Source organism: Orcinus orca, chromosome 11 (genome assembly GCF_937001465.1).
Source record: "Orcinus orca chromosome 11, mOrcOrc1.1, whole genome shotgun sequence".
Taxonomy (NCBI): Eukaryota; Metazoa; Chordata; class Mammalia; order Artiodactyla; family Delphinidae; genus Orcinus; species Orcinus orca.
The window spans coordinates 93565630-93591662 of NC_064569.1; the positions used below are offsets into that span (position 1 = coordinate 93565630).

The 26033-nt window shown below is 51.6% G+C and overlaps 1 protein-coding gene across 1 annotated transcript; it reads right to left on the reverse strand.

Moving 5' to 3' along the window:
* Positions 1–794: 794 nt before the first annotated feature.
* Positions 795–11929, reverse strand: CBX6 (chromobox 6). Its single transcript, XM_004279494.4, has 5 exons — positions 11737–11929; positions 11514–11557; positions 11293–11358; positions 11084–11150; positions 795–6584 (listed from the first exon to the last, which is right to left on the reverse strand). The coding sequence occupies exons 1-5, from the start codon at positions 11803–11805 to the stop codon at positions 5583–5585; spliced, it is 1248 nt and encodes a 415-aa protein (XP_004279542.1). The 5' UTR covers positions 11806–11929; the 3' UTR covers positions 795–5582.
* Between the last annotated feature and the right edge of the window lie 14104 nt (positions 11930–26033).

The following is a 26033-nucleotide window of genomic DNA, read 5'->3' on the forward strand; positions in this document are numbered from 1 at the left end:
AAGGAGTCGGGGTCAGGACAGGTGAGATGGGGGTGCAGGGTGGGGAGACCTCTGAGAGGCGAGCCTTGGGGGTTTCACAACAAGGGGGTGAGGGTGGTGGGGAAGGGGAGGGCTGGAAGGCGACACCTGGTGACACCTGTTCCAGGCCTGGCAAACGGGTGGCTGTGGAGGGACGGAGGTGCCGCTCACGGACATGGGCGGAGTGGCAAACCCTTGAGGAAGGCATGGGAATCTGCGGGCTCTGCTGCTTTTGGATCCCTGTGGGCGTCCAACGGGCTCCCCAAGGCTGCTCGTCTCATCAGAGGAGGCACACGAGCGTCCAGAAAACAGATGTTTCTCTGAGCTGAAGCAGCTTGTTAGCAAGGGCTACTACCGACAAGAGTAGCCCGTGCCCCCAACCCTGGCCTGCTCCTTCCCAGGCCCTGTGATGACCAGCTGGCTAGGGATCCAGTTCCCGGGGCCCCCTCTCTGCGGGTGCTGTGACTCCAACTTGGAGGCAGACAGTGGCGGGAGCCCCACCCCTCCCACGTGCCCGCTGACCAGGTAGTCTCCGGGTTCCAAGAAGTGGCGCGTGCCGCAGCTTACCTGTGTAGGGGGCTCCCCTCAAGCCCATCTCCCTCACGAGGTGGACGTGGGGTGGGAGGCGGGGAGCTTGGAATCTGGCCGGAGCGCTGGCCTGCCACCGCTGAGGGCCAGGGGCCCCCTGTCCTCGCTGCACCCGCACCAGGAGAGGCATGGCCTGAGCTTTCTGAAGACCACAGTCCCAGCCGGAAGAAATGAGACAGACCCGGGGCTAGACCTTAGCTTCGGAATGTGACAATTTATTTGGGGGGGGCAAAAGAGGCTTTTCGTGCCCCCTTCCTGGCATTGATACGATATTGAAGAGCAGCAGAACGAAACATACAAGACAGAGTAATCAGCACAGACGCCCCTCCCCCGGCCCAGAAACAACCGAACCCGGCACGACAGAACCAAAAGCCACACCCAACACAAGGCGTCTTCTCCACCTGCAACCTTTGGGAGAGGGGCCTGTGGCCTGGGGACCCAGCCCCACGCTGAGGCGGCGTCCCCATCTCCGGTCTCCTGCTCACCCTACTAGTTTCCTGTCTTGAACCACTGGAGGCAAAGTTTAGCCAGCTGGGAGCTGGATGGTTGAACCACAGACGAAGGCAACGACACTTCATTTTTAAAATGAGAGAGAGAAAAAAGAGACAGTGCCCCTCCCCAAATATAGAGCTATATATGTATATTTTATATATATAGAATTCATTCGTGCACAATTCATTAAATGAGCTTTTCAAAAATTAAAAAAAATTATAAGATACATTTCTTTAGGCCTTTGTGTTTTTAAATTAAAACCAACAACAAGAAGTCTCCATCTCTACTCCGCCCTACAGCAGGGGGAAGACCCAGAACCCTTGGTTCCTTCTACTGTGGCCTCTTGCAAGGGGGTCCCTCGTTAGACCACCAGCCCCCCTCTGCCTAGCCAGAGCTCTGCATACAGTAGGCGCTCAGTCACTGTTGGAGTGGGGTGCTGACTCCTTCAAGGCGGGATGGGGGACCCCACAGGCCTGGGAAGTGGGTGCCTCAGTCTCCACCCAGCCTGTCCCCCCTATTTTGGAGTCTTGGTGACTATCAGCAAGACAGGGTCAGGCTGGGGACACCCCCTCTCCTAGAGTTTTAGCCCCTAATTCTGGGCTTTCTGAATCTGAGAGGAGATGCAGACAGAGACAAAATGAAAACCTTTAAACACTTTTCTTTCTTTCTTTTTTCAAAAGTGATTCCTTAAACCATACAAGCCCTCAAGAGGCTGCCTTGGGCTAGTGCATGGGAGCCTGGAAGTGGAACTGACCAGGCGGGTTCCACTGTCCAGCGTGGGCCAAGTGCAAAACAAACCAAAAAAAAAACCAAACCAAAAACAACCAACAAAACCCCCAAAGGTAGAAAAGGCGGTGCGTCCACTTGGGTCCACCCAGAGGCTAGAAAGGCTGGTGGCAGCCCAGCTCCCCGAGCTAACGGTTTCCTCCTCTGGGCTGACTCCTCACCCGGGACCGCCTGGCTCAGGGGTACCCCCTGGCTTTGCAGTGGCTCCAAGGCCCAGGTCCCCACCTTTTAAAGAGGCTTCCCCCAAAAGGCCAGAGCAGCTGGGCTCTTCGCTCCAGTGAAGCAGCTTTGCCTCTCAGAGCCCCAGTTTCCTGGTCTTGTAAGTGGGGTGACCCCTCCCACTCTGCCTGCCTCACACTGAGGTTGGGGACTTGATCATCACCTCTTTCCAGAGCAGACGAAGGCTGAAGCCCATTTTGACCCTGACCGCTTTGCAGGGTGAGAATGAAACGGGACTGTGGGAGGCTGGAGGCCCCAGTGCCAGCAACCTCGACCACCACCTAATCTTCAGCAGCTGCCTGGACACCAGCAGTGCTTTATGAAAAAGCTGTGTCGCCCAATACACCCATTTCACAGAAGGGCAAACTGAGGATCTGGGAGGGGAATGAGACAGGAATGGGTCCCAACTTCCCACCTCAAACCAGAGACACCAGACCTCATCTGTTTCCTATGACATGGGGGTGGGGAGAGGGTGGCATCAGGGGGAGATGACCCCAGCCACTACTGAACATGGGAGAAGATCCGGCTTTGAGGGGTATTTCACATATAAAAATAAAGCAAACCAGACTGCAACTTCTGCTTGGTAATAGGCAAACGGAAAAGCAGCAATGGGGGAGGAAGGGCCCATGGGAGGCTGATCTGTGCAAGCGTGTGCTGGGGGGCTGTGGGACCCCGCTCAGAGCCACCCTGGGAGAGAGGTAAGGAGGGCTCCGCTTGCGCTTGACCAGGTGCCCACTCAGGCCCTCAGGGGAGCTGCCCACCTGGGAGCAGTGTGCATGCGTGCCTCTGCGTGGGCTGGGGCAGGGCTGCACAGCTGGGGGTCGAGGGCAGCACCCTCCCTGTGAAAAGAGAAGGGGCAGGCACTCCCTCTCCCTACAGCTACCCCCAACCCCCTCTGATCACCACCTAATACTCTCCCAGTCCATAGCTCCTGTCTTCCTGAAGCTTGCATCCCCTACCTGGCCAGGGAAGCTCGGGGGTGTCTTGGTCATTGGGGCGATGGGGAGGGAGATTCCTCCACGGGGTGGCGGTGGAGGGACCATATGGCCCACCCAACAGGCTGGCAAAGAAATGGAGGAAAGCAAGGAACCCAACTGTACCTACTCACCAGCCTTCCTGGAGAAAGTCACCAACGATGGGTCCCGGTGATGGTGGGACCCCTGTTGACTCTTACGTCCCCTAATCTCAGCTCTATCTGCCTGGCCCCTGCAGCTTCTGGCAAGTTCCCTTGGGATCAGGGGTCATCCTTCCCCTCAAGCGGGGACAGGTGTGGAGTCTGGGCCCAGCGCAGGAGGGAGGGCTTACCTTGCCTCGGGCCAAGGAAGGAGGGCAGTTGCTGTGCCTGGGAGCCTCCCAGCTGGGCCTGGGCCTCTATCCACGTTCCTAACATTGCCGCCTCACCTGTGCAATCACTGCGTTACTAGTTTTTCTTTAAATATCTCTTTCTCCCCACCCCCCCAAACCCCATAGGAATCCCACAATATTTTTTTCTATTTCTTTTTTTCCCCTCTTTTTTTGTGTTTTTTTTTCTGTTTTTTGCAAAACTAATTCTTTCACTTTCCTGTCATAAAATCACCTCTGAAAACACAACTTCTTTACAAAAAAAGTCACGAATGACACGGACTCTCAGGAAAACACATTTCTATGGTCTCTGGAAACACCTGTAACTGGCACCCAGGTGGACACTCACCTGGGGTGGGGGTCGGGGGGGGAAATCCCCTCTAAGGACAGAGGAGAAATACCAGCCCTTATTTGGGGGGAAGCCAATTGGCACTTGGACGGCCACAGAGCCAACACAAAGGGCGGGGGGGGGAGGGGTCCAGGAGCACCAGTCCCCCAAACCCTGTGACGGCCCCCGTTCTACATCCTGGGACGGGGAGGGTTAGGGGCCCTGCCACAATCCCTGGCGGGGAGATTCGGAAGAAACAGTCCTCCCGTGCTTAGGACCAAGGCGTTCGTTTCCAAACTGGAATTCCCTTTCTGCCATCATGGCTCTCAGCCCACACACCAGGAAGCCACCTTGAGCCACGTGCAAGGACCCGCCACTCATGGCAAACTGAGTCCGGGCAGCGCCTCAGGGCTGGCCAGCAGGGCTGTCTCCCCTGCCCACCAGACCCCTGGTCCCGCACGTGCCTGCTCTCCTGAAGGACACAGGCCCCCTCTTCCGTCCCCCCCGCTTCGGCCACCCTGCCCTCCCAGTGCCCAGCCTAAAACTGGGGTTTTGGTCTCTGCCACTGGCATGGACACCTCAGCTCCCTGGCAGCAGAGGAAAGAGAAGCTGCCCAGGGCACCAGAGGTCTCGAGCTGCTTCAGGCCGGCTGGGCTGTGAGAAAGCCTGGGCGGTCAGAAGCAAGAGAGAGGGGGCCGGAGACCCTCGGAACGGTGTCCAGGCTTCCTACTCCCCCCGAACACACAGGAGGAAGAGGAAGCTTGGGACGGGGGTCTCCCCTCTGCCTCGGTCCCCACCATGCCACGTCTGACCGCCCCAAAGGAGAAGGGCGTGGGATGCGTGTCCCCCGCACACGCGGGCTGGGAGGATCGGCCTCCACAGCAAACTCCTCAGACCTCGGCCAGGTCCCAGGCCCGGCTGATGGCAAGGGAGGGTTCCAGGCCTTCGATCTGACGACCTTACTGTGAGGAACCCTAAAGGGCGCAGCCTCGAGAGCCGGGCCCAGGGGCCAACACACACACGGATCCACGCAGACCCGCCCAGGACGGCAGGCGCATGCGCAAACGGAAGTCCGCGCAGCAGGCTCTTGTAGCACCTTTGGTCGAGAACTGAGGGGCCTTTAGATGCTGGGAGGCCGTGGCAGGTGAGGTCCGTGCCAGTCCCTCCCGCCTCTGAGCGCGGGATGAGGAAAGAGATGGGTGGGTGAGGCCCACGGGGGCCTGCTTGGGTCTCGTCCGAAAGTGGGCCCTGCTCCTGCCGCCCTCGTGGGTGTGGGGGGGAGGGGCCAAGGCCTCCTTCACCTCAACCTCTGTCCGGGCTTTCCCATCCCTGCCCCTCCTTCCCAGGCATCTGGAGGAAGGAAAGGGACGGTGCCCATGCTGGGAAGGGGTCCCCTAGGGGGCCCCAGCAGCTGCCGGGTTAGCACCGAGAAATCAGATGCTGTGCGCGAGAGCTGGAAGCAAGCTGGGGAGAGATGGGATGTGGCGGGGGCAGCTGAACCCCGAGTTCCGGGGCTCCCCAGGAGCCACCCAGCAGGCCCCACCGTGCTTGGGCAGGGAGGGGGCCAAGAGACAAGAGGGAGGACTTCCCAGTGTCCTGGCCCCACCCTAGCCCCACCCCGTTCCAGGACCGCCCCTCCCACTGGGCTTCAGGGGGCTCCAACTGCCCAGCCCCATCCCGGGGTCAACACCGAGCCATTTGAAACAAGCAAAGCACAGGCAGGGTTGTCTGAGGGCGGGGGCGGGGGCGGGAGCAAGAGTAAGACTTTGGGCAGGAGGGCCCCCCAAACCCCCCTCCTTGGTGGAGCCCCTCACTTGCTCTGCCCACTGCTGCCACCCCCCACTGCGGCGCCTGCTACCCCAGCAGCCACCTTCTCGAAATCCTCAGGGTTGCAGAATTCCTTGATAGTGACCGTCAGGAGATTGCTGGTGACATCGGTGACGACCACGTTGGAGCAGGGTGACATCTCAGGGCGCCAGTCTCCAGCCTCGGGCTCTGAGGCGGCGCCGGCAGGCTGAGGGGCCGCGGGAAGGGCCTGGCTGGAAGCCGCAGTGACGTCGGGAGGCGCCCGCTTGCTGGTGGCCGCCGCCTCGGGAGGGATGGACAGGTCAAGCACCTCGGGCTCCCGCCAGTCGGGGGCAGATGGACTCGTGGTCTCGGGGAGCAGCTTGGGGGGCGCGTCATCCGGGTCGGAGGAGGACTGCGGGGTCGGCGAAGGGCAGCCGGAGGAGCTGGAGCTGCGGGCGTCGTACGGGGCACTGGGAGCTGCCAGGAGCAGCCCCTGGCCAGGGGAGGCGGCGATGTCGGCCTTGGTGGCTGGCGGGGGCGGCAGAGGGCCGGGCGGGGGCTTGTTGTACATCGCGAAAGCGCCGAACTTCATGTGGCGGATCTGCGTGCGCAGGATGCTCTCGCTGAACTTCTTGCTCTTGCCGATGACGCGGTTCCGTGAGGGGACTTTGGGGCGGGCAAGGGCCCCGGCCCCCTGCCCGGCGCCGCCTCCGCCCGTGCCCTTGTCGATCACCTTCAGGTTCAGGATGATGCGGTTCCGCTTGGGCTCCCGCGGCTTGACCTTGCGGTTGATGATGCGCACCGTCTCAGAGAAGGGTGAGATGGGCGGGCGCAGGCCGGGGCTGCCCCCCTGGGGGTCTGGGCGGGGCAGGGGGCGGCGGGACATGCGGTGGCAGCGGCGGATGTCCTTCTTGAGCCGGTGCACAGCAGCGCTGGAATGCAGCTTGGGCGAGGAGGCGCTGGCGGTCGGCTTGACCGAGAAATGCACATCACTGATGCGGAGGGCCTCCGCCTGGGCCCGCGCCTGTGGGACAGAGGGAGGCAGGGGCTGAGGGCTCGCCGCCCGCTGACCTCCTCTGGACACCCCTGCACCAGCCACCCACAAGTATGGTCTCAAGAAACCATCCTGAGAGCACTTAAGAAACCAGTGATGCTCGTGACCTTGCCTTAGCGATAAAAGGAAAACAGGTTCAGACGGTGATACAAAGTGTGGAAGGATGGAGGGCAAGTCAGACCCCCATCCAGGCCCAACTCCAAGATTAACTTTCCAAGTTTGGCTGTGGGTCTGAGGGACAGACAGACGGGTCGGTGGCTGCCCTTGCTGACACAGAGGAGTGTCAATAGCCAGGACACTGCACGGAAAGAAGCCCCTGATCAACCCCCCCCCCCCGGGAGGACCCCAGCCCAGTGCTCCTCCATGGACTAATTTTTGGTGGCAGAAAGGCGAGGGCGACCCCTCCCACCTTCACCCCATACCCCAGCCCTCCGGACCTATCAGCAGATGCCCTGAGCTCCTTTTCTGCCTCTGAACAGGAGGCACCTCCAGCTCACCATCAGCTCTGGGGCAGACCTTGACCCCTCCTCCTCACTCCCAGCACCCCACTCTCCCCCCGGGCCACTTCCCCTCCTGGGTCTGATTCCTCTGACTGCCCAGGGTCTGGGTCTGAGCAAACCGGTGCCAACAGACTCCGAGGCCAGCACCTAAAGCCTGGCTGGCATCCACCCCAGGGAGACATGGGTTTGGTGGGCATGGACTAAGAGGTGGGATTAGCCACTTCATATTCTCTGTGCCAAGATGGCCTGGGGACGGAATGGCTGAGCAGAAGTCTGTGGGGAGCAAGGGATACTGTCCCAGGCTCCTGGGCCCAGCTGTACACACTCCCAGGCGTGAAATCTATAAAGCCCCGCCAGGGCCGTGCAGCAGCTCACCTTCAGTCTCATGGAAGATGAGAGAGAGAGAGAGAGAGAGAGAGAGAGAGAGAGAGAGTGTGTGTGTGTCAGGGCCCTCAGAGACTCCAGGTCTAGGGCAAGAGACTCACAAGGTTATGTAAGCCATCCTCCACGACCAGTCCTTCCTTCACTAAGAAAGTACCGATAAGTCACGTGCCAGCTGCTTAGGGCTACGACTAGGACCACACATGGCTTCAACCCCTAGAGGGCTGTGCTCCACGCAGAAGACAAGTGACGGGCAATTAGGGTGCAGGGTGATTCCATACAACAGAGGAAGTACAGGGTCCAGAAGAGCACAGATTAGGTCCCAGTTGTGGAGAATGAAGCCTAAGTAGTAAAATCCTGGTCCTTCCTGAGCTGACTGTGCCCCAGGTGGCCTGCTGCAGGGGCCCTGCTGAGACAAATGGTGGAGGCAGAGAGAGCCCAGCGATGAGAGGATGGAGTGGCCAAGGACTGAAAGCAATGGCTGGACAGAGTGTAGAGATGGAGGACCAGCCTGTGTTCTATACAGATACCCTGGTTCCTGGTGGGAAGAGGGACCATTAGGTGGTGACTGCCTCCAGCCAGGTGAGCTAGGGGTGGCTGAGAGGAAGAACACATTCCCATGGTCAGTCTGTGAGCTCCCCAAGAGTGGGATCTGTGGTTTAGGGTCTCTCCACCTCCCATCCCCACAGTGCTGGATGCTTGACCAGTACCTGGGAGGTAGCCTGTACACCTCTCAGACAAGACTAGACTGCATTTGACCACAACCCCCAGAAGAGGTGTTTGTGGACTTACATGCTGAATCAGCGAGGATGTCATTTAGAATGTAGGAGAGGCACACTTTACTGCCACATGGTCCTCCCAGCCCTGCTGGGGGTTTCCTGGGGTGGCTTAGTTAACCATCCCTCCAGCCACTAGGTGGCAGCACACGTGGGCCCGATCTGCCCTGTGCCAGGGCTGCCAGCTCCTCCTTGCCCCGAGCCAGTGGAGCCAGGGACTGGTTCCCTCACACCCCTTCCCAGACAAAGGCAGGGGAAAGCCAGCCTTCCCTTGGCATGGCAACAAGGGCTTTTTTGCAGGTTCATCCCCCACGGAGTTTAGGGGATTCCCCACTCTGATCCCCAGGGGTTGGTGGTTATCCTCTCTGCATGCTGTCTGAGCGGGACCTCTGTAAATATGGTTCTGCCGGAGTCCAGCAGTGATGCATGGTCCCTGGGGACTGGCAAAGAGCGCAGGCAAGGCAAACGCCAGATCCAGGATGAAACCCCGGCTTAGTGGGCCTCCTCTGACCACAGTGTATGTTACCTGGTTAGCACAGTGCCTGGCACACAGCAAGCACTCGAAGAATACTAGACTATCCAAGGGGCGGGGCAGGTGCTTATGAGCAGTAATCTTTTTCTAATGTATGGTTTCCAACCTTTCTACAAAACTATTTCTTACTTTATAATGTCTAAACATTATTATTATTTTTAAAAACGGGCTGGTTCACCCTTCCTCCTCCTCTCTTCTCCCCAGGTTGAGAATTCTTTGAAGGTGGGACCTGGGTCTGCCTGTGGATTAAAACTGGTAACCACAGCCCAAGGCATTTACTGCACTCTGACTGTGTGACAGGCATGGCTCTGAGAGGTTGGCATGTACTATACATAGATAACGTGGAAGGTTAAAGACCTGGACTCTACCACTCACTCTCTGTGACCACGGGCATGTTATTTAACCTCTCTGGCCTCAGTTCTTCTATCTACAAAATGGGGATAATGCAACCTACCTCAGGGGCTCCTGTTCTCTTCAGAATAGTTCCCTGCAAAAAGTGAGTGCTATCTGAGTGTAATCTGTTTACTATACACACTTGGCCTCTTGGTGACCTACAGAGCAATGGGTTCAGACCAAGCTGATCTCCATCACCCCTTGCAAATATCTCTCTCTGTCATGCTACCTGTTTTTAAGGTCCAGATCAAGGTTCTCTCATCTGCCTCTGCATCCCCTGCCCCACCAACTCTACAGCCTTCATAGTTTCCTTTTTGTGTGTGTATGTGTGTGTTCATCTTGCTCCCTTAACCTGATGTGTACTCTCTGAGGGACAGGGTTAAGAAAAGGAGACATGATGAAGCCAGGAAGCTGGGTGGTGGGAGCTCAGGTAAATCACCTCCCCTCCCTGGGCCTTGATCTTCTCATCTGCAAAATAGGGATAATATGCCCTACTTCATAGGATTGTTGAGAGATTTAGAGGAGATAATCCATGTGGGGGTCAGCACTGTGTTAGGCCCATAGCCAGCTCAGGAGATACAGCTATTAAAAAAGAAAAGCATTTTGTGAATCAATGCTCATGGTCATTACTCACTTCCCCGCTAGAGGGCACTCCAGCTGCACTGAGAGGCTGTCACACAGCCCACTGGCCCTCCAGCTGCTCTGCCCCATCCCTCCGAAGAAGCATCAGGAGTTAAGGTTACTCCACAGATCCCCTAAGATGTGTGTAATTTGGAGACAAGGGTCACAGAAATATGTGATTCTGGAAACCATTATTTCTTTCACTTCTGCACAGTTCTTTTGGGGGGGTGGGGGGCTGGAGAGCCCCCCCAAACTGGGCTTTGAGCCTTTAGGACAAATTGGAGATTCTGAGTTCTGCATTGTGCACAGCCTCTTTTCTGAAGAGTCCTGCCTGCCCTTCCCGTGCCAACTGCCACAAAGTCACAGGCTGTCGGGGTGGGAAGGGGCCCTGAGACAACCTTAGCACTAGTGGTGGTGGGGGAGACTGTGGTTGCCCACGGAGGCCCGCCTGCAGCCTTGCCTGCCACCTTGGGTCATCTCACCTTCCCTTCCCAGACTCTGTTCTTTCTCACTAAAAAAACTAAAATAAACACCAAAAAACCTCTAAGATGGCTTCCTCTGGAGCTAGGTCGCCCTCCCTCGCCGAGGCTAATGTGCCCTGCTTTTACTCTCCCACTCTCCATCCTCATTAGAGCCTCCAGAGACAGCCAGAAGTGGGCAAAACTGAGAACCAGTGGCCCAGCCTGGGTGATAAAACTCAAAGTGAAGTGATTTAAGGTCAAATTCAAGTTAGATCCCTCTGTCAGGAGGGGAGGCATACAGAACAAATCCTGAGAGAGGGAAGCTGCGGGCAGGGAGGCAGGTGCCCCCCCCCCCACAAAGCCTCTCCCTGTTCCCCACGATGAGGGAGACCAAATTCACTCTCCCCCTGGGTTCTAATTCCAGGCAGAGCCCTACCAGCTCAAGGCTGGGGGAGATGAGGGCTCTCACGTGCAGAAGCCACCCCTCCCTGCCACCCCCTCAGGTGGGCACCCCACCTGCCTCACCCACCCCCTTCCTGTTGGCCTCCCCAGACCCTGGTTTTGTCAGCGAGGATTATCCTTCCCCCTTGTCCCCATTCCCAGGCCCCTCTTGCTGAAGCTGGAGCTGGCCAGGGCCTGCTGCCAGGGGCTCTTCGGGGGCTCACAACCACCCCTTGCCCAGCTGGGGCCCCTCTGGAAAGACCCGCCCGCCTGGGCGGCCGCGGATCTGTCCCTCCCCTGCAGGCCCCGTGTTGCGCCCGGGCTGGGGGCCCGAGAGGGGCCTGCTGGGGCTGGGCCAGGTTACCTTCAGGAGGAAAGTTTTGGGTTTGGGTCCCCTCTTCTTGGGCCCATACAGCTCACGCTCCCTCTCCCTGCGGCCGAGAAACGCCAGAGGTTAAAAAGAGCCCCTTCTTGGGCCCCACTCCGCGCTGCCCTCCCCGGCTCTCCCGCTTCCCCGCGCGGCGCCCCAGCCGAGCCTCAGCCCCGCCGCCCCTGCCAGCTTCCCAAACTCACTTCTGCTCGAAGGCTGCAATGAGCCGCGAGTCCAGGATGTTCTCCTCCGGCTCCCAAGTGCTGTACCTGCCGAGTTACGCATGCACAAAATAAAAAAGAAAACCAGGGAGCCAGAGACACATGCGAGGGAGCAAATGTGCGCACCCTCCAAGGGAAAAAAAAAAGGCCCCGGTGTGCGCTGCCTCCCTTCCCCCCTCACCCCTGGATCCCGTGACACTCACTTGATGGCCCACCCCTTCCATTTCACCAGGTACTCGATGCGTCCCTGAAAAACAGAGAAGGAAAAAAGGGGGAGTGGGGGTGGGGAAGATGCGGGGACGCGAGGAGGCGGCTGCGCGGGGGTGGGCGAGAAAGCCCGGGTTAGCGGGACCGCTTCGCCCCGATGGCCCGCGGATCTGGGGACCGGCTGCGGGGCTAGGCGTCCCGCCCTGGGAGGCGGCTAACCTTTCGGATCCGCCGTTTGATGATGGATTCGGCCGCGAAGACCCGCTCGCCCACTGCAGACAGCTCCATCTTGCTCAGCGGCACCCACAGCCCATAATACTCCCTGCTCCCGCGGCCGGTGCTGCACCGCTCGCGCACGCGCCACAGCGCCCAGGCTCGGCGGGCGGGCGCGCGGCGGGGCGCGCGCTCGCGTTCCAGCTGCGGGCCATCACGTGACCCTCTGGGCTGGCGCGCCGTTGCCAGGACCTTCTCCTCCCCCGGGGCGGTTGCTAGGGAAAGTGAGCGCTCGCGGGGCGGGGGCGCGCGCTGGTTCTTAAAGGGGCCTAGCCTGGTTGGGGGAACCAGGGCCGGAGGCCGGGAGGGAGATGCTTGGCCTGCGCGAAGCCGGGCTGGGGGCGGTGCAATCTTACAAACACTTTCTCATTCCCCTCTGCATCTTCTCGGCCCCCGCGAGCTGACAACTTCTCCCTCTGAATCCTCCCTTGCAAGTCTCTCCCGGCCCCGGGCGGGGAAGGGCAGTGGAGTCTCTGCAGCCGCTGCTCATCCTTCCAGCAGAAGTTTGCAAACAGTTAAATATGATACAGCAGAAATGCATTTGCTGTTGCCTGGCCAGGCCCTGCGGGAATTTCTTTAAAACATTGCCCCCCACCCCACCCCTTATCCATTATTTATGTATTCGTGGGAGTGTGGTTTTGTAACCAGTTCAGATGAATTAAAACAAAAACGCCACCGCAGGAAAGGGTGGGGGAGGCAGTGAATGGGGCCGAGGAAGGCCGGGGTGATCCTTTGCATCTGTTTTTCTGCCGGGGTCTTGGGCGGCACCTGCCCTCGCCCGGGAGGTCGGGTGAAGACGCGGCGAGGAAGATGCGGCCGTGGGGAGGTTCGGAAGAGAGAGGCCGCGGGGTGACAACGAACTCCCCACATACCAGATTGGGCCCGAAGCGGGTCATCCTTGGGTCATTCGGCAGAAGCCGCCCTCGCGGTCATGTCTGTCTGTTTTCTAATTCCCAGGCCCCGTGCCGCGTCACCCTCCTGCGCCCTACAGTTCCTCTAATGGTTCCGCCATTGCTCACGGGGAGACCAGAGCCCAGCTTCCTATTTGGGGAGGGGCTGGGAGACCTAGGCTGTCTTGGAAGGGACGCAAAGTAGCCCTGCCACACAAAACGCTCCATTTCTTTTATTTTGTATTATTTAAACTTTTATTGTTTTTTAAATCACACCAACAGTCCTGTACTTTGTAAATTTTTTTAAAAGTAAGAAAAAAAGCAACCGTCTATAATCTCCATCAAACCGTTAACCTCTTCACGGATTTTCTTCCAGCCTCTGTCCTATGCCTATATAAACACATATATATGCACATATATACACTGTATATAGATGATATAGATAGATTTAAATTCTTTCTTTTTAGCAAAATGGGATCATATCACACTAGCTGGAATCCATTTGTCTCTCTTAATGAGATAAAGTGGACCGCTTTTGGTGTCACTAAGTACAGATTTCCCCATCATTTTAGTGGCTGTGGTGGGGTTGCGACAGAGGTGGAGAGAAACGGGAATGTGGTAAGGCTCGGGGTGTCTCTTGCGCTCATTATTTATTTATTTATTGGAAAGGAAGATTTTTACATGTCTGTGGTGCAACACCAATTTCAAGTCAACCGCGTCAAAATTTCTGCTTCTCACTCCTGCATGTCTGCTGATTTATCCAGTTATTACCTTGGGAGAAATCCCCCTCCCCCCTGAAAATCGACATGCTCTTGAGAGAGAGCTATTTGCTGGCCAGCCCAAAGTGGGCTCCTGTGTAAGGATAGAGCTGCCCTCCTGGGGGTGGTGTGGGTGGATGGACAGGTAAGCTATGTGGATATGAGTGTGTGTGTGTGTGTGTGTGTGTTCTCAGGCTGAGGGACACAGGCAGCCAGATGAAAGCGGGTAAGCATCAATCCATTTGTTAGTTCATTCGGCAGCTTTCGTGAGCCCTTTTTGAGGCTTTGTGTTAAACTGTCAGAAACAAAGGTGCCCCAGGCTTGAGGAGCTCTCAGGTGAGAAAGGTAACTGCTATGCAGTGTGATTAGTGCTGGAATAAAAAATGTATTCATTTCTTATGGCTGCTGTAATGGTACCACAAACTCAGTGGCTTGAAACAACACAAATGTATTATCTTACGGTTCTGGAGGTCAGAAGTCCCAAGTTGGTGTCATTGGGCTCTAGGGAGAGAATCCATTCCTTGCCTCTTCCAGCTTCTAGCAGCTGCTGGCATTCCTTGGCTCATGGCTGCGTCACTCTATTATTTACTTTTGCCTTCCCTTGACTGACCAACTGCCTCTTTCTCACAAGGACCTTTGTGATTACATTGGGCTCATCCAGATAATTGAGGATAATCTCCCCATCTCGACACCCTTACCTTATCTGCAAAGTCCTTTTCACCATAGGGTAACATATTACATAGGGTATATAAGGTATCATGTTCATAGGTTCTGGGAATTAGAACGTGGACGTCTTTGGGTGGATGGAGCATTATTCAACCTGCCACAAACAGCAGGTATAGGATGCCCTGGGAGTCTAGATGTATTAGTCAAAGTTCTCCAGAAACAGAACCAATAGGATATACGTAGAGATATGTAAGAGAAGATTTATTATAGGAATTGGCTCACGTAGTTATAGAGGCCTAGGAAGTCCACTGTCTGCAAATTGAAGAACCAGGGAAGCTGGTAGCAGAAGGCCTGAGAACTAGGGGCTGCTGGTATAAGTCCCCAAGTCTAAGGGTGTGAGGAACTCCAGTGTGTGAGGGCAGGAGAAGATGAATGTCTGGGCTCAAAAAGAGAGGGAATTTGCCATTCCTCTGCCTTTTGGTTCTATTCAGACCCTCAGTGGATACCATGGTGCCTGTCCGCGTTGGTGAGAGTGGACCTCTTTATTTGGTGTACTGCATCTAATGCAGACCTGTGAGCAATAATGTTTACTAGCTATCTGGGCATCCCGCAGCCCAGGCAAGCTGACATAAAATGAACCATTGTACTAGTTAAGGGAACAGCCCACTGCCTGGAGGAAGGGAGGCTGGGAAGGCTTCTCAGAGGTGGGGACATTTAATTTGGAACTTGAAAGATGAAGAGGAGTTTGCCTGCTAGTGAAGAATGAGAAAGACATCCCAGGTAGAGGGGTGAGTAGAGCAAGAGCTTCCATGAGAGAAAGTCCCTTCCACCTCTTCCACAGTCTGAGATTTGGTCCAACACCACAAGGTGTTCCATAAATATTTGTTGGATACATGAATGGGCCATTGAAGGGATTTTTCTTTTTCTTTCTTTTTTAGTTTTTATTGGAGTACAGTTGATTTACAATGTTGTGTTACTTTCTGCTGTACAGCAAAGTGAATCAGTTACACATATACATATACCCACTCTTTTTTAGATCCTTTTCCCATATAGGTCATTACAGAGTACTGAGTAGAGTTCCCTGTGCTATACAGTAGTTCCTTATTAGTTATCTATTTCATATATAATAGTGTGTATATGTTGATCTCCACCTCCCATTTATCCCTCCCCACCTTGAAGGGATTATTTAAGAGTAAGTTTGACCCTATAACATATGTGTGGATTCAGACCCAGAAAACACCACTGAGTGTCCCCTTCCATCCCTGTGTTGGGCTCTAGGAACTGAGGTGCACAGAGGGATGAAGGTGCGAACAGATGTGATGTGAGCTGTGCAACTTTTAGTTGTCAGCCTCTCTGAGCCTCAGTTTTCTTCATCTGTAAAATGGGGGTAACCATGCCTATCTTGTAAGTTTATTGTGAGGATAATGAGATAACATAAGTATGGCACCTGGAGCTCTGTCCGGCACATAGTAGGTATGTGATAGTGGGAGTGTATGTATATGCCCTAGACCAGCTCATAGCTAGAGAAATACACATACACACACACACAATGTATATACAAGTTTTTCTTCCACTGAAACTCAGTTTATTGGATCAGTTCTAGAAATGGAAACTGCATTGGTCAAAACTAACACCAGACACTTTACGTGGCATTCATCGTGTTTCAAGGCCTCCTCCAAGAGCTTTACATATGATATTAACTAATTGAATTCTCAGAATAATCGTATGAGGTAGATACTATTATTGTGCCACTTCACTGTTGAGGATATCGGGTTTCTACCCAAACATGGAAGATGCTGAGATGAACAAAACTCAAGTTCTACATCCATTAGATGCCCTTCATCTCCTCCTGGTACCAGATGAGATCTGCCATGTGATGTAATTTGACTTACAAAACTATGGACACAAAAAGCTGAAGATGTGCAGTCAGGTGACAACACGAGTCCCAGAGAGTGGAACCATGTATAGTTCCTTCTGAAGTATTGCGCTGTGAAATTATGTGCCCCCAAAGAAAGGCTGACTATTTTTAGAAAGAGAGCAGTAGAGACTTTTGGAAATATGCCTGAATACGGTCATAATTGGGCAAGGGATACAGGGAATGCCAATTTTGGCAGAGGGATCTTTTGGAAAGGCAGTTCTGACCAAGTCGTTCCTCCATGTAAGAGTTTTCAACACTGAAAGGAGCTAAAATATCAACAGGGTTGGGGAAACCCTCTCAGTGGCTCATCACTGTCTCTAGAAAGCAACCTGAGCTCTTTCTCATGGCGAAGGGGCCCTTCATGATGGTTTCCACTCCATGCCCCCCATCCCAGACAACCCCTTCCTTTGGTCTCATCAGACCACCTGCTGTTTCCTGAATGGTCTCTGTTTTTTCACACTTTTGCATCTTTGGTTCATCTGGGAAGCATCACATATCTTTCAAAACACAGTCCTGGGGTGTCCTTCTGTATGAAGCCATATCTGGTCCCCCAGATAGAACTGGCCAGGCTTCCTTGGCCCCATTTGAGTATTTGCAGAGTTCCAGGAGCACTGAAGAGTTCTGTTGGGTCACTTGTCATCTCCTCCTACAAACCATGATCTCCCTGAGGGCAGGGTCCCCTACACCCCTCACTTCCCTGACAATGGGTAGCCAACCGAGTGCCACCCATGTACCCAGCACTATTCTAGGTGCGGAGATCTGGCAGAGAAAAGACAGACCCCTGCCCTCAAGAAGCTTACATTCTTATGAGGGCAGCAGACAGACATCGAACACACAAGACAAGGAGGTGATTTTCAGGCCAGACATGTATTATAAAAAGACTAAGTTCGGGCTTCCCTGGTGGCGCAGTGGTTGAGAGTCCGCCTGCCGATGCAGGGGACACGGGTTCGTGCCCTGGTCCGGGAAGATCCCACATGCCGCGGAGCGGCTGGGCCCGTGAGCCATGGCCGCTGAGCCTGTGCATCCGGAGCCTGTGTTCCGCAACGGGAGAGGCCACAACACTGAGAGGCCCGCATACGCCCCCCATCCTGAAAAAAACACTAATATCGCGTGGTAGGGAGGAACAGGGTAGGTGGATGGGGTGCTCAGCTAGGGTGGTCAGAGCAGGTCTTTTGCGGGGCTATATCCGAGATGAGCCCTGCATGAGGAAAAAGAGGCAGCTACATAGACCTGGGAGTTTTCCAAGCAGAAGGAGCAGCAGGTGCAAAGGCCCTGAGGCAAGGACATGCTCGGCATATCTGAGGGACAGAAGGAAGCCTGGGTGGCTGACGTGGAGACTGAGGTCTTCCAGGAAGGCAGGGCACCCACGTGCAGAGGCCACGAAGGAGAGCTTGGGCGTTGTTCTGAGTGCAGTAAGGAAGCTCCAGGAGAGAACTCGCGGCAAGAGAAGGGTCCTGACACAGCGAGGTTAACACAGAGGCAAAGCCTTGGGTGGTTGGAGTGGTCCTGAGAGCCAAGCTCAAATCAGCCGCAGCCCAGCCTCCGGGATGTAAGTCCAGGGCAGAGGCAGAGGGTTGTAGATAAAAGGAAAGAGCTGCGTCAGGAATCTCCAAGCTTAGGCACCCTCTAACAGAGGTGAGCAAGGGGGAGGAAGCCGTTCCCCTGGTCTGCTGCTTCGTTAAGCTTCTCTACAAAGACACCCGAAAGTAGAACGATTTGTTTCTCTCTTCAACAACCGTCTGGCTGTTGAGGCTGGCGGCCCCCAGTGAGGTCAGCAGGACTGAACTGGGGGGAGGTGGTCAAGGCCATGATTGGGAGAAGCTGACTCCTGACAATTACAGATAGAATCCAGGGCCGATTCCATCTCCTGTGGGCCCCCTGGCCCTGGCGAACCCTCCCTCTCCTAGTGAATGCAAAACAGATGAGAAGAAATACAAAGTTCACGGCTGTTCTCTTTCCTCTCCCAGCAGAGTGAAGCCAGCTCTGTGCAAACTTGCCCTTTTCCCGCTCTTCCTGTTTTGCTGAGAAACTCCCCCCCCACCCCCCACCCCCACCCCGCCTCGAATACTTTGTGGTTGTTTGGGAGGGGATGTTAATTTCTCCAGGTCCTTTTTCACTGGGAGGAAAGGTTAGTGCAACCTGACAGGTGGTGCCAGGAAGCTGCATCTGGGAGAAAGAGAAGCAACAGGCCGGTGTTCCTTTTGGTTTCATCCAGCCAGTCCTGCCAAGCCGCGTGGCCCCCACCCCAGGGCAGTGGGCCAGCGTGAGGGCCAGAGAAGCCTGGCTGCTGCCCTCGGCCTCACCATCCTGGCTTCATCCCCTCTCCTGCTCACAGAGGGGACCAGTGTCACCCCAGAGCTGGCAGACCTGGCTGGAGAAGGAGAACTGTGTCCCATCACCTTTGCCTTTTCCTCTGTCTCCTTCCCTGGGATCTCGAGGGTAAGTGATAGTAAAGACCAAAATCTTACTGTGACACAGCAGTTCTGGGCCTGTTTAAATGATAAACTTCTAGGGGTTCAATTAGAAAGAATCCCTCTGATGGATTTATTGAGTTCTGCCTGTGAAATGCACGCCCCGCAGAGAAAGCTGCTGTGTCCAGTTACGCAGCCCAGATACAGTGGGAGGGGAGTGGGTCTCCAGAGCTTGGGGACACACCTGGGCCTCTCAGCCATTACTGGGAGGGATTTCCCAGGGGTGTGAGTTCTCAGGTGAGCGGGTAGGCCGCAGCCAGAGGACAAAAGAATGTGTCGCCCTGATTATGAAGTTGAGAAGCAGTCACTCTGGTAGAGGCCCCCGGCAGGGGGAGGCTGCCCCCGACCTTTGTCACCAGCCGAGTTCATCACCGTTCCTCCAAGGCTGTCAGAGAGTATTCCAGTATTGTGTATATGACCCCGATTTGTAAGGTGGACTCTTCCACCTGGGCAGTCCTGCTGTTGGGCACAGGCCTTCACCTGGACGGGGTGCCCATGAGGACTTTGCCAAAGAGAATCTGCATCCTCATCTTCCTGTTCTGAGCCCTGGAGGGAACAGGAGGCCTGGGGCACCTCGGCCTCAGACTCTGGGTTAGGTCTTCAGGCCACCGTCTCTCAAAGAGAAATGGGACATCTCTCTGGGGGACACCGTGGGCCACGACCTTAGTTGCAGGAGGGCTGGGGACGCTTCTGTCCTCCGAGTCCTGTGGGACCCGTAACTGGCGATGGCTGTTTATAGCAGGCAGAGTCGTGACCCATGCCCAGTTCCTGAGTGGATTTAAGAGGGCCCGGTGACCAGCTCAGGGGCCTGCTGGGATTTGTCCTATTCTAGATCCCGCACGAACAGAAATAAGAGGTGATGAGACTGTCTCAGGTAACTCACACATGACTGTGAATTCTTTGGCTATCCTTAAAAGCGGTTTTTGTGTGCAGAAAAGATTATTCAGGGGGTTGTTTCGGTTTTTAAAAATTAATATTCAATTTATTAAAGTTATGCATAAAAAGAAAAACCCTAGTTCATCCTTAGGCTCTTAATTTCAGCTTACATTACTTATTATTTTAATTATAGGTCTAGCAAAGTTTAGCAATCACTTTTAAGAAGGCTTTGATTAATTTTGGTCTCATTTCCAAACTTCAGCTCCTTTAAACATTTCATACTGCATTATCCGGCACATATATTTGCTTAACTTCCTAAGTATAATAGACTGACAAACCTTCTCAAGTAATTAAGCCTAACACATTCTTATAAGCCTAACACATTTAGCTTAAAACTATGGTGACTTTGAAGTTCGATGAGCTGTCCCAGTTCTGTGTATGAAAGAGTAACATCTTAAGTGCTGATCAATTACTCGATTACATATTTTAAATTGGAATCACAAGGCAGTCTAATAAGCCAAGTTCTCTTTAACATTGTAAGGATATAAAATAGCAAAACCGCCTTCACATAAAAATATGAACACTTCAGTTTTTGTTCTTTTCACATTTCTGTACCTAATTTAAATCTTCCTGGGGGTAAAAAGTACTTACTCACTCGGGAAACCATTTAGTCATTTGAAGCAATTTTTGAGGATACCTACGCAGCCGTTTGAAGTCACATAATGACCCAAGACCTATAGGCCAGGATTCTTGCCTGTGACCCTCATGGGCCATTCAGAGATCTATATATAGATGCTTATCTCAAGATCTCCCATGTGGGGTCATCTCAGAGCCCTTGGTCCATATCCTTGGGTTTGAATCATATCACTACCTAATTCTTCCCTCTGTTCATGGAAATCTGTAACTCTGACCTTCGTTTCTACATCATTGATTGGATTTTGTATCATTTTGCCTCTTAAAATATATAAAGATACCTAAAGTCCTCTGCATTTGATATTAGTAGCTGACGTTTACTGGAGGCTTACTCTGTGCCAGGAATAGTTCTATGTGCTTTTCACGTATTAATTCATTCAATTCTATCAACTCTTGAGGTAGGTGCTATTCATTTCCCCATTTTACAGATAAAGAAACTGAAGCACAGAGAGATTAGGTCATTTGTCCAGGGTCACATGGGCAGTTAAAAGGTGATTCAGGATTCAGAGCCCATGCTTACCTGGGACCTTGCTGTTTTAAAAAAATCCTGGCAGGACCACTTAACTCTCATAACAATTAAAAGACTTCTGCTCTCTCTCAGGACTTTGACTACTGAGTCAGGACTCCACACTTAGACACGCACGTCACATGGGTCTGATGTCTGCTATTCAGACGAATCCATTCTGAGTTAGCCCTGAGAAACTGATCTTTACATGTTGGAAATGGCCCTTGCTTCTCAGTCTGAAGAGATAGCGCGGAAACGTTTTAGCAAAACACAAACAATGGGGATGTATCAGTAAGCTTTTGCAATCGAACAAAAACACCCCAAAACTCAGTGGTTTAAATCAATACTCATTTATTCTTTTTTAAAAACAGCTATATTGGGCTTCCCTGGTGACGCAGTGGTTGAGAGTCCGCCTGCTGATGCGGGGGACGCGGGTTCGTGCCCTGGTCCGGGAGGATCCCGCGTGCCGCGGAGCGGCTGGGCCCGTGGGCCGTGGCCGCTGGGCCTGCGCATCCGGAGTCTGTGCTCCGCAGCGGGAGAGGCCACGGCGGTGAGAGGCCCGCGTACAGCCAAAAGAAAAAAAAAAAAAAACGATATTGAGATATAATTTACCTACAATAAACGTATATATTTAAAGTGTACAATCAGTGACTTTTGACATATGCGTACACCTGTGAAGCCATCACCACAGTCAAGAGACTTTCGAGGAGCCTTCCCAGCAAGACCAGCCCCACAGTCGGTTTCTAAATCCACTGGTAAGTCACTCAAAACAGTATTTTCAAGTTCTTATCATTTTCCAGGTACTCTTCTGGGTGCTAGGGACCATATTTTGTTATCATAGGAACTGGACCACCTTTTATCATCGTTGGAATAGGTTGATGATAATGTCGGCCTTCCTCTGGCACAACCAAAGCACCGGCCATCTGGAAAGGCAGGACACTTGGATGCCCTTGGACCTGGGCAAGGGGGGCCCCAGGCTTCAGAGAGCCCCAAAGCAATTATCCTTTATAGCTGTTTTTCTAAATTAGGATCCAGGGCCCAACGTGTTTACATTGTAAATCTCTTAAAATTTAGAACAGTTCCTATTTTTCTAATGTGAATTGAAGGAACTAAGCTATTGTCCTGTAGGATGTTCTACTTTCTGGATTTGTCTGTTTGGTTCCTTGTCATGACGTGAGTTCAGCTGGTCCTTTTGTCTTCTTTTTCCCCTGTGTCTAATCTACCTCACTCAGTAACTCAGATGGAGCAAGCAGTCCTCCACCCCCCAAAATCTATGAGGATAAGAAGATGAGAACTATGGAATTACAAGTGTCACTTCATGGGAATTTCTAGAACATGTCACCAAGTAACTGGAGACGTGACCTTCTCTTCAAGCACACCTGGAATATTTATGTGAATTGACCATTTAGCTCATCAGAAAGCAATGTTTGGTTAATGTCAAAAAGTTGGCTTGAACAAATAACATTTTCTGACCACCATGTAATTCAAGAAGTAGTTAGTAACCAAAAAATATAGCAATAAAAAAACCCTCTTTAAATAATTCATGACTGAAAAGGAAGCATAATAAATTTTTGAGTATGCTTAGAAATGAATGATAATGAAAATTCCACGCATCAGAACGTATGGGGGCTTCTATGAGATAAAAAGGCTGAAAATCAACAAGCCAAACATTCAACACAAGAAGTTAGCAAGAGAACAGCTGAATAAACTCAAAGAAAGTAGGAAGAAGGAAATGTAAAAGATAAGAATAGAAATGAACAAAACAAAGAACAACCATAAGGTAGATGTGACTAATGACGCCAAATTCTGGTTCTTTGAACAGACTAAGAAAACGGGCAAACCTCTGGCCAGTCTAAACAGGAAACAGAGGTGGCACCCATAAACTATTGAGAGGAATTGAAAGGAAACATGACTTCAGACAAAGAATAAATTTTAAATATGTTAAGAGAACATTAGGAGCACTTTTTGGCCAGCAATCTTCAAAATTTAAATCAAATCAAATTTTGAAAATTTAAATCGAGTGTGCACAATTTTCTATACTTACAAGTAATAAAATTTGGCTCCAGAAGGAATTTAAATGTGAACAATGTTGTAGCCATTAAAAAAATTGAGGGACTTCCCTGGTGGTCCAGTGATTAAGACTTCACCTTCCAATGCAGGGGGTGCGGGTTCAGTTGCTGGTTGGGGAGCTAAGATCCCACAGGCCTCGTGGCCAAAAAGCCAAAACATAAAATAGAAGCGATACTGTAAGAAATTCAATAAAGACTTAAAAAAAAGGGTCCACATCAGAAAAAGCTTTAAAAAAAAAATAGAAAATTGAATTCATTACCAAAAATCTTTATATCAAAGAATATCAGAACTGAACTTTTTAAAGAAATCAGGAGTTTCACCAAACATTTAAAGATTTAGTCATTTCAATCTAATACAAACTCTTCCAGAGAACAGAAAAAATACCAATACTCCCTAACTCATTTTTTATGAAGTTGGCTTAATCTTGGTATCCAAACCAAAGGCTGTTGGAGAAAGGATACATAGGCCAATCTTTTTCAGAAACAAAATGTCAGCAAATCGAATCCAGCAATACATATGAAAGATAATGCCTCATGACCACGTTGGATGTGTCCCAGCAATGCATTAGAAAATCAAGCCATGTGATTCATCAATTAACAGATAACAGGAGAAAAACCATATGATCGTCTCAATAAATGCAGAAAACACGTTTGATAAAATTCAACCTCCATTTATGATCTTAAAAAATTCCAAGCAAACTAGGAATAGAAATTCTCTTAATAAAAGATATTTTTTAAAAAAAACATTAATTGAACATGTTAGTAAGTGATAAAATGTTAAGATCAGGAACAAGGCAGAGATGCCTACTTTCGCCATTTTTATTCAACATTAAAGTACGGTAGAGCCAGGAAAAATGAATAAAGAACATAAAATTGGAACAGGAGAAACAAAGCTGCCATTACTTACAGATGATCTGATCACTCTCTCTATATAGGAGTTGCTGAGAATTGTGCCTGGCACATGGTAGGCACTCAAAAAATATTGGTTGAATGAATGAATGCATGATTGGATGGAGAAAAGTATGTAAAAATGATTCACTCTGACAGTGATTTGTCAATTTCTGTTTGTAGGTTTGTTAATTTTTTCTTTATATAGTTTGAAGCTTCGTTGGCAATGAAGGTTAGAATTTTTCTATCTTCCTGATGAAACTTGTATCACTTGCATCAAAGATAAAGTGACTCACTGTGTCATTAGTTATTTTATTTATTTTTGCCCTGAAATCCCTTTTTTTCCCCTCTGAATATTAAAATATGTACACCTGCTTTCTTTGGGTATTTTCCCAGTATATATTTTTTATCTGTTTATTTTGCAACTTGGATTTTGTTTTCATATCAAATCTGCCAAATCCTTGCCTTTTATAAATTGCTATAAAATTCACATAACATAAAGGTCACCATTTATTTATTTTTTCTCACTTGCATTATTTTTTTCTTCCCGTTTTATTGAGATATAATTGACAGTACAGCACTGTATGAGTAAAAAGTTATCTTGGAAAAGTGTCTATTCACGTCCTCTGACCTTTCTTTTCTTTTTTTTTTTTTTTGCGGTACGCGGGCCTCTCACTGTTGTGGCCTCTCCCGTTGCGGAGCACAGGCTCCGGACGCGCAGGCTCAGCGGCCATGGCTCACGGGCCTAGCCGCTCGGCGGCATGTGGGATCTTCCCGGACCGGGGCACGAACCCGTGTCCCCTGCATCGGCAGGCGGACTCTCAACCACTGCGCCACCAGGGAAGCCCTTCCATCAATATTTATGATTGGACATGAAGTACTAAGGGGCATCCCAGAACATCCTCTAGGTTTCAGATATCGCTCTCCCTGCCTCCACAGTGTAGTAGCAAACCAGTTTCCCCTCGTAGACAAGATCAGTCACCCCAGGCAGTAATCCCTATCTTGGTTTAGTGGCAGGGACACCCAAAATGGCTGGTAGCAGCTGCAACTCTTGGGAACCGCAACCTCCAAACCCACAGAGCTCAGAGTTGTGGGGTAGGGAAGCAAAAGTTCTGCAAGCAGATTATTAGGTGTAATAGTGAGACGACCCACTCCTATTTCTATCCCTTAATTCTTGGACTCATATATTCTGGCGATGAGAGAGAAAGCACCATATATCGGTTTCTAACCCAAAGAATAAACTGCATCCTGTAAGTTAGAACTCCATCCTTTCCAGTTGTTCTTTCTGCTTGGTAGCCTGGAAGATTTTCTCTTTATCTTCTAAGAGCGGGCATTTTACCAGGATGTGCCCTCATGAGTGACTGTCTCATCAATCCAGCTAGAATTCAGCGAGTCTTTAAATCAGTTGGTAGGCGTATTTTCCCAGCTCAGGAAAAATTTCTTCTAGTATTTAATTATGACTTCTTCGCCATCTGCTTGCATTCGTCTCCATCTGGAACAGCTATTATTTGTCCATCAGATCTACTGGTTTTGTTCTGCTTTCCCTCATAAATTACATTTGGGGGTGGGGTGGGGATGATCTCTGTGTTTTTGAGATATTTCCTGTATGTCACCTTCAGGGTTGCTAACTGGGTATCAGTAATCTTCAATTTACCTGTTGAACTTTTTTTAGTTGAAAACCATGTTTTATGCTCCAAGAAATCGCATGTGTGTGTGTAATTTAAAAACTGAGATCCACTTGGATTCTATTTCATTAGGTATATTAGTTCTCTATTGTTACGGTAACTAATTACCAAAAATTCAGTGTATTAAAACAACATGAGGGCTTCCCTTGTGGCTCAGTGGTTGAGAGTCCGCCTGCCGATGCAGGGGACACGGGTTCGTGCCCCGGTCCGGGAAGATCTCACATGCCGCAGAGCGGCTGGGCCCGTGAGCCATGGCCGCTGAGCCTGTGCGTCCGGAGCCTGTGCTCTGCAACGGGAGAGGCCACAACAGTGAGAGGCCTGCGTACCACAGAAACAAACAAACAAACAAACAAAAAAAAACAAAAAAAAAAACCCCATCAATTTGTTATCTTACCAGTTCTGGAGGTCAGAAGTCCAAAGTCAGTTTCACTGGGCCAAAATCAAGATGTGAGCAAGGTTGGTTCCTTCTGGAGGCTCTGAGGGGAGAATCTGCTTCTTTGCTTTTTCCAGCTTCCCAAGGCCACCTGCATACCTTGGCTCACAGCCACTTCCTCCATCTTCAAAGCACATCATTCTAACCTCTGGTGCTGTTGCCACATCTCCTTTTTCTGACTCTGACCTCTTGCCTCCCTCTTATAAGGACTCTTGTGATTTTATTGGGCCCACCTGGATAATCCAGGCTACTCTCCTATCTTAAAATCCTTAGCTTAATAACATCTGCAAAGTCCCTTTTGCTATATAAGGTCACATGTTCATAGGTTCTGAGATTAGGACGTGGACATCTTTTGGGGGTGCATTATTCAGCCTACCACACTAGGCCTGTG